The sequence below is a fragment of the Bufo gargarizans genome, chromosome 5, assembly GCF_014858855.1.
Source record: "Bufo gargarizans isolate SCDJY-AF-19 chromosome 5, ASM1485885v1, whole genome shotgun sequence".
NCBI classification, from domain to species: Eukaryota; Metazoa; Chordata; class Amphibia; order Anura; family Bufonidae; genus Bufo; species Bufo gargarizans.
In genome coordinates, this window is record NC_058084.1 from 417,830,989 (window position 1) to 417,844,839 (window position 13,851).

General features: G+C 44.6%; 1 protein-coding gene across 1 annotated transcript in view; it reads left to right on the forward strand.

Annotated features, from left to right (window-relative positions):
• The window catches only part of DNAJB6 (DnaJ heat shock protein family (Hsp40) member B6), a 103,679-nt gene extending 90,394 nt beyond the window's left edge, over nucleotides 1-13,285 (forward strand). Inside the window, exons 9-10 of the mRNA XM_044293329.1 lie at nucleotides 9,095-9,295; nucleotides 12,660-13,285. Coding sequence (XP_044149264.1) covers nucleotides 9,095-9,295; nucleotides 12,660-12,742 — 284 coding nt within the window. The 3' untranslated portion in view covers nucleotides 12,743-13,285. The remainder of the gene's footprint in view (nucleotides 1-9,094; nucleotides 9,296-12,659) is intronic.
• The last annotated feature ends 566 nt before the right edge of the window (nucleotides 13,286-13,851 follow it).

Here is a 13,851-nt window from a genome sequence, read left to right on the forward strand (position 1 = left end):
TAGGGGCCCTAAAGCGTGAGAAGAAGTCTGGAATATAAATGTCTAAAAAATTTTAAGCATTTGGATTCCGTGAGGGGTATGGTGAGTTCATGGGAGATTTTATTTTTTGACACAAGTTAGTGGAATATGAGACTTAGTAAGAAAAAACAAACTAAAAATTTCCGCTAACTTGTGCCCAAAAAAATGTCTGAATGGAGCCTTACAGGGGCTGATCAGGGAGTCTATATGGGGTAATCACCCCCCTGTCATTGATCACCCCCCTGTCATTGATCACCCCCCTGTAAGGCTCCATTCAGATGTCCGTATGATTTTTTACGGATCCACGGATACATGGATCGGATCCGCAAAACGCATACGGATGTCTGAATGGAGCCTTACAGGGGGGTGATCAATGACAGAGGTGATCAGGGAGTCTATATGGGTGATCACCCCTCTGTTATTGATCACCCCCCTGTAAGGCTCCATTCAGACGTCCGCATGTGTTTTGCGGATCCGATCCATGTATCAGTGGATCCGTAAAAATCATATGGACGTCTGAATGGAGCCTTACAGGGGGGTGATCAATGACAGGGAAGTGATCAGGAAGTCTATATGGGGTGATCAGTGGTTCATAAAGGGTTAATAAGTGACAGGGGGGGGGGGTGTAGTGTAGTGTAGTGGTGTTTGATGCTACTTTACTGAGCTGCCTGTGTCCTCTGGTGGTCGATCCAAACAAAAGGGACCACCAGAGGACCAGGTAGCAGGTATATTAGACGCTGTTATCAAAACAGCGTCTAATATACCTGTTAGGGGTTAAAAAAAATCACATCTCCAGCCTGCCAGCGAGCGATCGCCGCTGGCAGGCTGGAGATCCACTCTTACCTTCCGTTCCTGTGAGCGCGCTCGCCTGTGTGTGCGCGTTCACAGGAAATCTCGCGTCTCGCGAGATGACGCGTATATGCGTCGCTGAGCGCAGGGCTGCCACCTCCGGACCGCACATCTGCGTTAGGCGGTCCGGAGGTGGTTAAAAAACGCTTAAAAAAATGCATGCATTTATTCTCCAGTTGAGACATGTTAAATCAATATGTTTCATGTTTAAAGCTATACACGCCATAACCACAATTATTTAACAGTAAAAAGTCTTTCTTTTTTGTATGCATTTTTGTGATGAGTTTATTTTATGAGTGACACAAAAGCAACACCCACTCACATAGCACAGGAGTGAATTGTGCCAAATCTTTTAAAAGGCACGTCTGAAAATTTAGTGCGTTTGCCAGGACTGTGGAGTCGGTAGATAAATGCTCCGACTACGACTCCTCAGTTTTTGGTACTTCCGACTCAGACTCCTCTGTATTTAATATGCGAATGTATTTTATACATTCCTTGAAGGAAAGAAAGGCAATATACATGTCATTACCACAGAACTACTGGCTAGGAAGCCAACAGTCTACTGTATTGAGCAATTTAAGCAAAAGACAAACACAATGAAAACAACAAAGTTTTATTTAATTTTTTTATCAAGCGGTAGGCATAAACATCAGGGACAGGAACTTTACCAGTTCAAAAATGGTGCTGCTGCCTTCTCCTTTGTGTGCTGATCTTCTGCTGAAGATAGGGCAGTGGGGGGATCCAGGAAGGGGCAGGGGAAGGGGCATTTATTGTAAAACATGATTTCCCTAGTAGAATCCCATAGTCATGTTTAAAGTTTAAGCTAACAATCTGAGTTTACAAGTTTTTATAGCCTTAGCTGAATGACAGCAGTTTTTCAAATGGTTTACAGCAGTGTTTCCCAACCAGCGTGCCTCCAGCTGTTGCAAAACTACAACTCCCAGCATGCCCGGACAGCCTTTGGCTGTGCAGGCATGCTGGGAGTTGTAGTTTTGCAACACCTGGAGGCACACTGGTTGGGAAACACTGGTTTACAGCTTCAGTCTTGAACTATTGACTATCCATTCCCTTCACTTATACAAGTGTCTCTAGTCCTGCAAAAAACATATTTACTTAATCAGTTATCAGTGAGAGGCTAGGCTAACCATGGGCGTTGCGTTCCCTGTAACAGCGGAACACAACACAATGGAAAGTATAAGTATTGCCGCTCCTTAACTGTGCGTTGCGTGCCATATAGTGAAGCATATGAAAAGCATGCTTCTTCACGGTCACTTAACGTGTTCGTTTTGCGGTAACGTGACGCACTGCATGCATTGGCCTTTATTCTTACAGTAGAGAAGTAATTATAACTTTTTGTGAATTGGGACATTTAAAGGGGTTCTTCACTTTCATTTAACTGATGATCTATCCTCTGGATAGATCATCAGCTTCTGATCGGCCGGGGTCCGACACCCGGGACCCCCGCCGATCAGCTGTTTGAGAAGGCAGCGGCGCTCCAGCAGCGCCGCGGCCTTCTCACTGTTTACCACCGGGCCGCCCGCCCACTGACGTCACGACTAGTATCAACTAGAGTGGGCGCGGCTAAGCTCTGTTCACTTGAATGGAGCTTAGCCGCGCCCACTCTAGTTGATACAAGTCGTGACGTCAGTGAGCGGGCGGCCCGGCGGTAAACAGTGAGAAGGACGCGGCGCTGCTGGAGCGCCGCTGCCTTCTCAAACAGCTGATCGGCGGGGGTCCCGGGTGTCGGACCCCCGCCGATCAGAAGCTGATGATCTATCCAGAGGATAGATCATCAGTTAAATGAAAGTGAAGAACCCCTTTAAACTTGCTTATTTTTTTTCTATTCCAATTTAAACTTAGTAGGAGTAGGAGCAAAAATTACCCGACTCCGACTCCAGGTACCCAAAATTGCCTCCGACCTCGACTCCATAGCCCTGGTTTTGACTCGTACACTAAAAACTATTTCTGTAATATAGTTTATTTTATTGTTTTACTAGCAAAACAGCCCCCCCCCCCTTTTTGTAGCACTTTCCATTGCTTTGCATACAGAATCCATACAGCACAGCCGTAAAGGCGGTTTGCGAATGTTGATTTTGCCAGGAGCACACAGCGCTGGTCATACCTGAGCCCACTCTGCTGAAAGCTCTGCATAGCACATCGATGCAGGATACCCGGCACCAGATTGCTATGCCAGGCTTTTCTAGAGCGAGGAGAAGCGGAAGCAACAATGGGCTGTGTAGATTCTGCCTGTTCGGCTTGATGTAGAGATTTGTATGCTTACCCCCATATATCATTGGATCATATTTGAACATAGTTAGACATTAAAGGGGTTGTCCCATCTTGATCTTTAATGGCTGAGATGGGAATAACTAACTTTAGGTACGGAAACAGCATAACGGACTGTGCTCCGCTCTTTCCATAAATTCCACAGCGGTGAATGGGAGTTATGCAAATAGTTACGGGAAGAGCAGAGTGACGAAAGTTCGGCCATTTGCGTAACTCGTGCCGGTACTTACTGTGAGTCATTCCCATCTCGGCTATGAAAGGTGGAGATGGGACAACCCCTTTAATTAGTGTTGGAAACGTGAATCTTACATATACAGGGTCAAATTGTTTTTATTGGATTTTAATGTAGAACATTCTTTGAACGTTTAAGTTCATGTACAACATATCAAGACTGCATTAACAGAAGGATATTCGCGTTCGTTATTTTATAGCGTGCAAAGCTTTTGGTAAAACTTGTCAAGTGGCTGGACATCCCCTTTAATATTGCAGCGGTGACATGGTCATTAGGAGCTGCCACTATTGTTTTCTCTATGGTTTATCCTGTTACAACCTTGAAATTGTCCGTGTTACTTCCTACAAAGATGGCTGGAGGGGCATGCTGGTCTGGAGCAACGGAGGACAGACTCATCTGCTCCGGAAACCAATTTATAATGCAAGCAACATACTCGGTAGACTTCACTGCTTTGTTATCAGGGCTGTAAAAGCACGTCGCTCACGGTATTCAATTACTGAGCATTGGGGGTAGCTTATGGTTTAGTAGTGACTCGTCTGCTGCTGATTGCAAAATGTCACCAGGTCCTATTTATAAGCCACCCCACGCAATAAGAGCATTCTGTTTACTAAAAGGCTTTATGGGATTATGGTTGATGGAGCCAGGCTGAAGACTGGATGATAGCTGCGCACAATAAATTACAAAGTCAAAGTGTGCAAACAAAGGGGTTAAACAGCAGCGTGGGTGTATCACTCTCATCCTCTCTGCTGGGGTTTGCTGCAATTGTCGAGTCTACCTTCATGTTTCTATGGTAACCAAGAGTCAGAATCCTGAAGGACCTAAACATAGATGTACGTGCAAAGATCAAGAAATTGTGAACGCTTGCTTACTGTAATCATTTACTAAGCTTATGACTAGGATGGGATGTATCGGTATGATTAAAAGGATTTCAGCAGCATTGTGGTTCTGTACGTATGATGAAACCCACAGCCGCATCATGCTGTATCATTATGACTCTTGGATCTACTCGCCTTAAGGTGCTGAGATGTTTTGATCTTCTTACTAATTGTGTATCACACTTCCCAGACCTTCCTGTTCATGAGGAGACACCTTTTGATCACAAGTATAGTGTCTTCTGAATCCCGGTGGATCATATACTCTGGTTTATTCAATGAACATATGCACAGTTTCTGGTCCGAGACATATGGAGTGTCCCACCACATGGCATTGTTTTCTGGAGATAGTCTCTTCATGAAGCAGTACTTGAAGGAGAGGAGGCATATAGATATACAGAAGAATCTATACAATACCGCTGCCATATTACGACTATGTACAGATGCCTCCGTCTGCCATATTAAATAAATATACATATACCACGTAATATACTTGTCTTTTTACTGCCTCTGACTGTTGACTATTCTGTAAAGCAAAAATAAATTGGGCACAAAAGCAGTTTTGCAACTTTTTGTGTCTTCTGCTTTCACCAGTTTTTAAAACGTGGGCAGGGATTAGTGGAAGGGCACAATGTACTTCCTAGGCAAGTGACATCACGTTCATTGGTCACATGGCCTAGGTCTGTGATGGCTGACCTCCGGCATTCCAGCTGTGATAAAACTACAACTCCCAAGATGCACACTTGCTTGGCTGTTCTCAGAGCTCCAGAAAAATGAATGGAGCATGCTGGGAGTTGTAGTGCCGGAGGTTAGCCATCACTGGCCTAGGTGCAGCTCAGCCCCCTTTAAGTGAATAGGGCTGAGCTGCAATATCAATGTTTTGCTTGATAAGTTGCGAGGAGACTTCGTGCTCACTAGAGCCTCAGGGTGCTGGGTATCAGACCCCCACCGATCAGGGAATGATGACCTATCCGGAGGATAGATCATCAATATTCTACTTCTAGAAAACTCCTTTAATACTATTTAAAATGTAATAAATTTTAAGAGCATGGGCAAACTCGCAACGTATAGGGTACGACCCGACAGCGCGGCTGGTGACATGCAGCCAAGCCCTTGAGGGGACTTCAGCCATCCACCAGTAGTATCCTCTGTGCTATTATCTACTCAACTCATTAAATACTGGATTATTAGTCCTGAAAATCTGTCTTATAGTAAATGTATCTTCATTCTTTATTGGATTTTTGGATCGATGCGTTTTTCTATGGCTTGATCCCAGAGTTTTCTCAGGAATTGTGAAATCTTGCTGCACATGTTATTGAATATGGGGAGCAATGAGAAGATTCTTGCACAATTCTCACTGACCCCTCACCAACTTCCCGAATCCCCGGGCATGGCTTGTTGGTATACATGAGCTTTGAACACTTTCTATGTCTGGAGTTTTATTACATCTTTTGAGACATGTTATATCTTGCCGTTGGTTCAATAATTAATAACATTTATGATACAGTCCTATATGGGTCTGAAGTGCAGACACGGTTTTATTGCTTGTCTTCAGAAGCTGCATGTTCAGCATTGATATAGTGTCAGAACCATCTCACTACTACCGTCTGTGTTATTTGAAGCCCCTTCAACCACTATGCAGATTTCCCATAGATTGTAACACTTGGGACAGGAGCAGGCTGATCGGCAGCACCAATGGACACATTTGACCCATATGGATTACCGATCGTCCATATCTGCCAGTAGACAATAGAACCTGTCATTCATGTCGCATTGACCCCCAAGTAATTACATTTTCCATCACATCCAAAGGATATGAGGAAGCGACTATTTGTAGAGCAAGTAAAAGGGCACCCACGTGTGTGTGCGAAACAAGCCACCTCTGCGTATAATCCTTTTATTTGGTCTTTGCTTTTATGCTTGACTCAAATACCACTAGTATTATAAGATTATAATAGGGCAGGGATCCGCAACCTCCAGTACGCCACCTGCTCTGAAACTACAACTCCCAGTGTCCTCCATTCACTTCTATGGCCAAGCATGTTTACAAGCTGGGAGTTGTAGTTTCGCAGCAGCTTGAGTGCAGAATGTTGCTGATTCTTGTAAAAAGTTTTTGAAGGGAACCTGTCATGTTGAACCTGGTGGTTGATTTGTGGACCTCATTTCATAGAGCAGGAGAAGCGGAGCAGATTGATATGTAGCTTTGTTCCATGCTTAGGAGTCCAGTGGGCGATCATTTTTTATGTGTGAAATAGCTGTCAATCACTTAGTAGGACCACCCACTGGACTCCTGAGCAGAGGAAGAACGGGGATTTAAATAAATAAAATTTAAGTTATGTTGAATCTCTTCCCACAAAACTATAAATCACTGTGCTCCGTTCCTCCTGCTCTACACCTGGGACTGCCTATACAACATGACAGGTTCCTTTTAATTTAACCAGTATCTTGTAAATGCCTTCCTGTAGACCACTGTATGCAGGGGTGCACCTAGCCTTTCTGCTGCCTGAGGCGAAAACAGAGAGGGCGCCCCCCACTCCCCAATGCCAATTTCTTAACTTAACCCCTTCCCTTCAGCCCATGGCCCTTCGCCTGCCCCCCCTCTTGCTCCTACCTGGTGCTGCCTGAGGCGATGGCCTCACCTGGCCTCATTGGTGGTGCACCCCTGACTGTATGAAAAGCTAGCTAAGGGCTCTTTCACACCTGTGTTCTTTTCTTCCGGCATAGAGTTCCGTCATCGGGTCTCTATGCCGGAAGAATCCTGATCAGTTTTATCCTAATGCATTCTGAATGGAGTGAAATCCGTTCAGGATGCATCAGGATGTCTTCAGTTCAGGACCGGAACATTTTTTGGCCGGAGAAAATACCGCAGCATGCTGCGCTTTTTGCTCCGGCCAAAAATCCTGAACACTTGCCGCAAGGCCGGATCCGGAATTATTGCCCATTGAAAGGCATTAATCCGGATCCGGCCTTAAGCTAAACGTTGTTTCGGCGCATTGCCGGATCCGACGTTTAGCTTTTTCTGAATGGTTACCATGGCTGCCGGGACGCTAAAGTCCTGGCAGCCATGGTAAAGTGTAGTGGGGAGCAGGGGAGCAGTATACTTACCGTCCGTGCGGCTCCCGGGGCGCTCCAGAGTGACGCCAGAGCGCCCCACGCGCATGGATGACGTGATCGCATGGCACGTCATCCATGCGCATGGGGCGCTCTGACGTCATTCTGGAGCGCCCCGGGAGCCGCGCGGACTGTAAGTATACTGCTCCCCGCTCCTACTATGGCAACCAGGACTTTAATAGGGTCCTGGCTGCCATAGTAACACTGAACGCATTTTGAAGACGGATCCGTCTTCAAATGCTTTCAGTTCACTTGCGTTTTTCCGGATCCGGCGTGTAATTCCGGCAAGTGGAGTACACGCCGGATCCGGACAACGCAAGTGTGAAAGAGCCCTAAGGGTATCTTCATTTGTGGCACCAGTGTAGTGAGCCTGTAGCATGCTCTCATCTTTACAGATTTGCATAGGTTTTCCTCAATTTTAATGAACCTGTGTGGTATCATAATACAGTTTTCTCTAAGAAATGGAAATTCATTCCTAGGCCATACCATAGCTGGCACATGATTCTTTGTGTTCACATGAGCATTTTTCTTACAACCCATCCCTTTTAGTTTAACATATCTAGAAAATACTGCAAGTGAAAGACAGCATGGACATGTACACGTTGTGCCCCCTCCTCAGTACGACCAGTGGTGTTTTAATGGACATCATAGAACCACAGTTTCCAATAAACTGGGCAGCACAGCAGCATCTGAAGCCGACTTTGGAGCAGATGTCTTAGGCTACAGTCACACTAGTGTTTTAGTTTTCCGGTATTGAGATTCGTCATAGGGGGCTCAATACCATTGTCAATGGAGACAAAACGTAACTGAACAGAACGGAGTGCTCCAAAATGCATTCCGTTCTGTTTAGTTGCGTTCCCATACCGGAGAGCAAACCGCATCATGTTGTAGTTTGCATTCCGTCCTGGGATGTGGAGCAAGGCTGATCCTGCATGACCCCCAATGCAAGTCAATGGGGACGGATCCGTTTTCTCTGCCACAATAGAAAACGGATCCATCCCCCTTTGACTTTCAATGGAGCTCATGACGGATCCGTCTTGGCAATGTTAAAGATAATACAACCGGATCCGTTCTCAACAGATGCACATGTTTGTATTATCAGTAATGAAAGCGTTTTTGCTGAGCCCTGCCGGATCCAGTAAAAACGCTGGTGTGAAAGTAGCCTTAGGTCTGTCACAAATCGGTCCTTATTGACCCTAGTCAGTGCAAGCTACCTTGCCTGGCGCAGTCCCAGATGCATGCATTTTGGGTCTGTGCTGGGTATGATTTTGTTCTAGACCCATTAGTGTGCATTCACAATAGTGCTGGGAATCCGGTAGCCTGATCCGACAGAGACTCAGGATTCCGGCGTTCACCGTATCTGGCACTGCCAGACATGACCGTGTACTGACGGCTCCCCTTTGACTGTAATGGGATCCGGCGGTAATCCATCTGGTTTTCCGGCATAAATGCATCTGTTTTTGTCTGACTGACAACCGTCATTTTGCCCGAACGGCCCGCTGGATCAGTCTACTGTGAATGTGGCCTTATCTATATCTTCACCATCTGCGCCTATATGGTCTTTTCATTTCTATACTTACTGAATTATATTGTGAGAACCTTTCATTATTAACCAGATGTATTCAGATCACAGTTTTCAGGTCACTCGTTTCCAGCCCTGATACAAACAACATTTAGATGTGATTTATCGAAGTTTTTACCCTTGTCTTTCCTTTTCTTCCCCCAGGTGTGGCAGATGAACTGGGCCTTGCAGAAGAATGCAGACGTCGGGGACAGAATGCTTTGCCATCAAGTAGCAGCAGTAAGCCTTCCAGATCTCACAGACCTCCTGGCCTTTCCCGGCATGGTCCCAGCTACATTAGCGATGAGGAGGAAGAAGAGAGACTGCGAGGCTCAAATCTCTTAGGGGATTCTCACATTTATTCAGGTGTGCAACCAGAGACCGGGGAGGGGGTTATAGATGGCAACGTGTACGTCAGCCAGTCACATAAATGCGCGACACTGCCAGAGAGAAAGCCCAAACACTGCTGCAATCTGCTGTAATGAAAACAGGTCGCCAAATAATAAGGTTCAACATATGGCGTTTACAGCAGTCATAAACATTAAGTGGTTGTTTTTAAAGTGTTTCTGTAGATCCCACTATAAATACTGCCCCTTATCTGCAGTGTATGCTTATCTTTAAGTCGAAGTATTTCGACTTAAAGATAATCTGTTTTCCAACAGTCCATTGCCCTGTATAGGCAGAGATGTAGTGATCACATGCTGCCTGCCTGGAGCCACTGCATACTGTGTGGTTGTCGCCTTCCATGTATGACCGCGTGCAGCAAGCTCCCTCTAGTGGTGGCTGCAAGCAGTGAGCATGTTCTCTTTCATGTCTTTTAGCTCTGTCTCGACTGCTATGAATATATATTAAGAAATTCGTCAGTACACACATTTTTAATCTATTTAGAATGTATAATGGTATTTAAGGTTGGAAATATACTCACACTTTATGTTCACCACTGAACTCCTGCCATGGCACAAAGAACTTTGGCACAGCTATAGCCAATACATGCCTGTGTTCGCAATCGTCGGTCTGTCGTTCACAAACCGTTGCATCATATCAGGAGCGGCTCATTGCATTCAACTGGCTCCATTCCTCAATCACACATTTGGTTAATCACGATTTTGCTATTACATGTATCCTAGATTTCTTACTATGACACGCGTTTCTCCCCCGTGCAGTCTTGGAATAGCACAGTTCTGCTCTGTCAAATCTTTGGCATCGTTGTAGCAAAGTGGAATTTGCATGTTCCTTCAATCGGCTTTAACATATCCTTTCTGAAATGAATTAATCCTAAACCCCTTCTTAGAGCGACATAGTCCGGTGAAATCCTCTACTTTGCTTAGCGTGTGGTTTTTTTAAATATTTTTTTTGCTATGCGGCTACAACAAGTCTGAAAGAAAGTAATTTCTGGTATAGACGCCTCTTTCTCAGTCTGCAGCGGCAGGTGATCCTTCAGCCTGCAGTGTTTCAGTGTTTAAGCTTTTGCCTCGTAATTCCAGGTGCAGATGACAGATTCAGACTTGATGTGGTTATGGGAAGCTGTCTGCTGCCTAAACTCCTTAAAGGGGTTGTCTCACTTCAGCGAATGGCATTTATCATGTAGAGAAGGTTAATACAAGGCACTTACTAATGTACTGTGATTGTCCATATTGCGTTGCTGGCTGGATTCATGTTTTCAGCACATTATACACTGCTCGTTCCCAGGGGTTTAGAGCCCAATGTGGACGTGTTTGTAGACTATTAAAAAAAAGGGCCAGGTTTCTTTGACGCCTGGGACCGCGTGATGCGCAGCAACTCCCACCATGGCCACCTCCTGTGTGCGCTGAAGCAGTGGTTGTAACCCTTGGATAGGAGCAGTGTATAATACTATGAAAACATGAATCAAGCCAGCAAAGGAGACAATATGGACAATCACAATACATTAGTAAGTGCCTTGTATTAAAGGGGTTGTGCAGGCAGTATATATTGATGACCTCTCCTGAGGATAGGTCATCAACATATACTGCCCGCACAACCCCTTCAACTTTGTATATACCACGATAAATGTCATTTGTTGAAGTGAGACAACCCCTTTAAGGTGACATGAAGATGCACACATGCATTTTCTGGATATGGGTTGGAGGTATAATCACATAACAGAATTAACTAATTGCAAGAAAACTCACGGTGTTGCAATACCCCATCTTAGGATGGTAATACCCCCTGCATGACTTGCTGTATAGCATCTAATTCTGAGGACACTATGGAAGTGGAAGCCTATCATGGTATATATCATACACTATACACAAAAGAGGGTGTTAGAGTTGCCTTATGTAAATGAATGTGTTTTCCTCTATCCTGTATCAGTCTATTGATTTACTTATTGAACTATTTATTAGTTTTGTATAGGTTACATACTAATGTTTAAGACCATTTGAATGTCATTTTAAAACAGCCAAGGTCATCAGAATAGCAGCTTATCTATGCGAAGGGTCCCAAAAACATTTAACTGGTTTGGCCCCCTGTGGAAAGGTTGAGTACAGAATCCGTGGACTAATGTTTAGTGGGGGGAAATAAAAGTACAGTTAAAGGGTTTCTGTCACCAGATTTAACCCTATTAAGCTAGCTGACACTAGCGATGTGCATTCGGCGCAGGTGTGGGGAGGATGCTGGCAGCCTGCGAGCGTCTTTCCCTCACTGCGCCAAATGCTGAACAGCGTGAGTGCTGCCTGGCCCTGTCAATCAGGACCTGAAGGGAGGCAACAAAGGTGGGAGAACGGGGCCTCTAGGAGCAGGAACAACGCCCCCCCCCCCCCCCCCCCCACCTGCTCCTAGAGGCTAATTAGCATATTATACAAGTTAGATTTCTGGCATAACGGGGGCATAGATAAAAGTAGGAATAGGCTAGTTAGGTTTAGCTGACATTATCACATCACTAATGTCAGCTAGCTTAATAGGGTTAAATCTGGTGACAGAATCCCTTTAAGAAATGGGGATGAACTAATTGACATCTTTGTAGTTTTACCACAGCTGGTGTGCCGGAGGTTAGCCATCACAGGCCTAGAAGGATATTTCTAGGCAATGTGCCTTAGTTCCTTAAAGTGATTTTCCCATATCGTCTGTCTGCAGGATAGGTCATAACTGTCTGATTGCTGTGGTGTCCAAGCATTGGCATCCCCACCAACCACATGAATGGAGGTTTCTTGCCCTCTGTTTAAATGGAGCAGTGGTCAGGCATGTGCAGTACTGCTCCATTTTATGTTTAGGAGACTGATTAAGGTAGGTGCCGCACTAGCCGATTGCTGTCATTTGCATAGATATAGATCGATAGTCGGTAATGTGCCTGTGTGGCCACCACTTCTTTCAGACAGAGGACACAGGATCTCCGTTCTCGTGATCGGTGGAGATCTCATTGGTCTGACAGCCGAAAATCAGACATTGACTACCTATCCTGTTGAAGTGTTGGTTATGGGAAAACTTTAGTAATATTTCACGATTTCGTCGTCGTCTTCCTATGTGATTTAGCAGTCAATTGAACCTTTCGTGAAAATATCTTTTTGAGTGGATTGGCAGAGCATCCCAAGCTCAGACTGTAGTGGACAGGTACAATGTAAGTAAGCTTGTGGTAATTTACTGGTAAATTATTATTGAATTCATTAACCGTAAGAACAAGAATCTCTGTTGTTTTTCCCCCATAAATTTTCCATAAATGTACTTGATAAACTTCACAACTTGGCAAAGTTGTTAATAGATTGTGTTTCTTCAGGACACAAAGAAGGAAGCAAGAGGAAGAGGCAGAAGCACAGAGAGGAGCAAAAGAAAATCAAGTCTTCCAAACCGTACCACTGAGGTGGACCCACAAGATCTACCTACTGTACACCGAAGAGCACCACCGTTCTATGGCCGCAATATTAACACCCATCTTGTTTTTGTATATATTTTTATTTGAAGCTTTGTTACATTATTAGACTTGTTACCTTATTAGACTCAAATAAAAAAGAAAATTAGTAGAGATCGCTCCTCTGGTGGCCCGTCTGTCTGCACCCTGTGGATTAGTTTCCCTCTGCTGCATGTCTTATGTGCTCAGCAAATGTAAATCCACGCTGCTCCGCTCAGGGATTCGTCTTCACAGGATGCTGGATAGATTGCAGCGCCCATGAGTTTAGTCAATGCTTTTGTTTATTTCCCAGAATTTAAGGGGTTTAAATTATATTGTGGTTGCACTAGAAATTTTTTGTTTAATTTTTTTTGTGTATAAAGCAGTCGGTACATAACATGCCTAGTAGCAAGGGGTTCAGTTTGGCAGTAGTACAGGTTTGCAAATGCTTGTTAAAAAAAATAAAAACTGTACCCTGTCTTGGAAATAAATGTGCCACACTGGTTCATGGGGAATATGGTCTGTTTTTTTATTTTTTTATTGCGTCTTATGGGATGTGAATTTTTTTTGTGTTCTCCAAAAAATATTTAAAAGTGAATACAGAAAGATTGGTCTAAGCAAGTTATTTGATGAAAACTCTTTTAGAGTAGACATCCCCATTCTTTATGCTCTATTGGGGCATCATGGAGGAGGGACCTACCCTTGGGACATTCTTTATCAGCCAGAGCAGAAAGGTGTTAAAGGGGTTGTGCGTTTTATATTGACCTATCCTCAGGATAGGCCATCAATATCAGATTGGCGGGGGTCTGACTACCGGCACCCACGCAGATCAGCTGAAGAGAAGAAAGGCCCACTTGCGAGCACAGCTTTCCTCTTCAAGATTACATTGTCGGTTTACTTGCAGCGTCGGCGCAGTGTAATTACAAGTGAATGGGATCGGCACTTGTAATTAGACTGTGCCTCCGCTGCAAGAAAGGCGACGTGTAGCCTTCAAACAACTGATAGGGGTTTTAGACCTCTGCCAGTCTAATATTGATAACCTATCCTGAGGATAGTCATCAATATAAATCTCCTGAAGAAC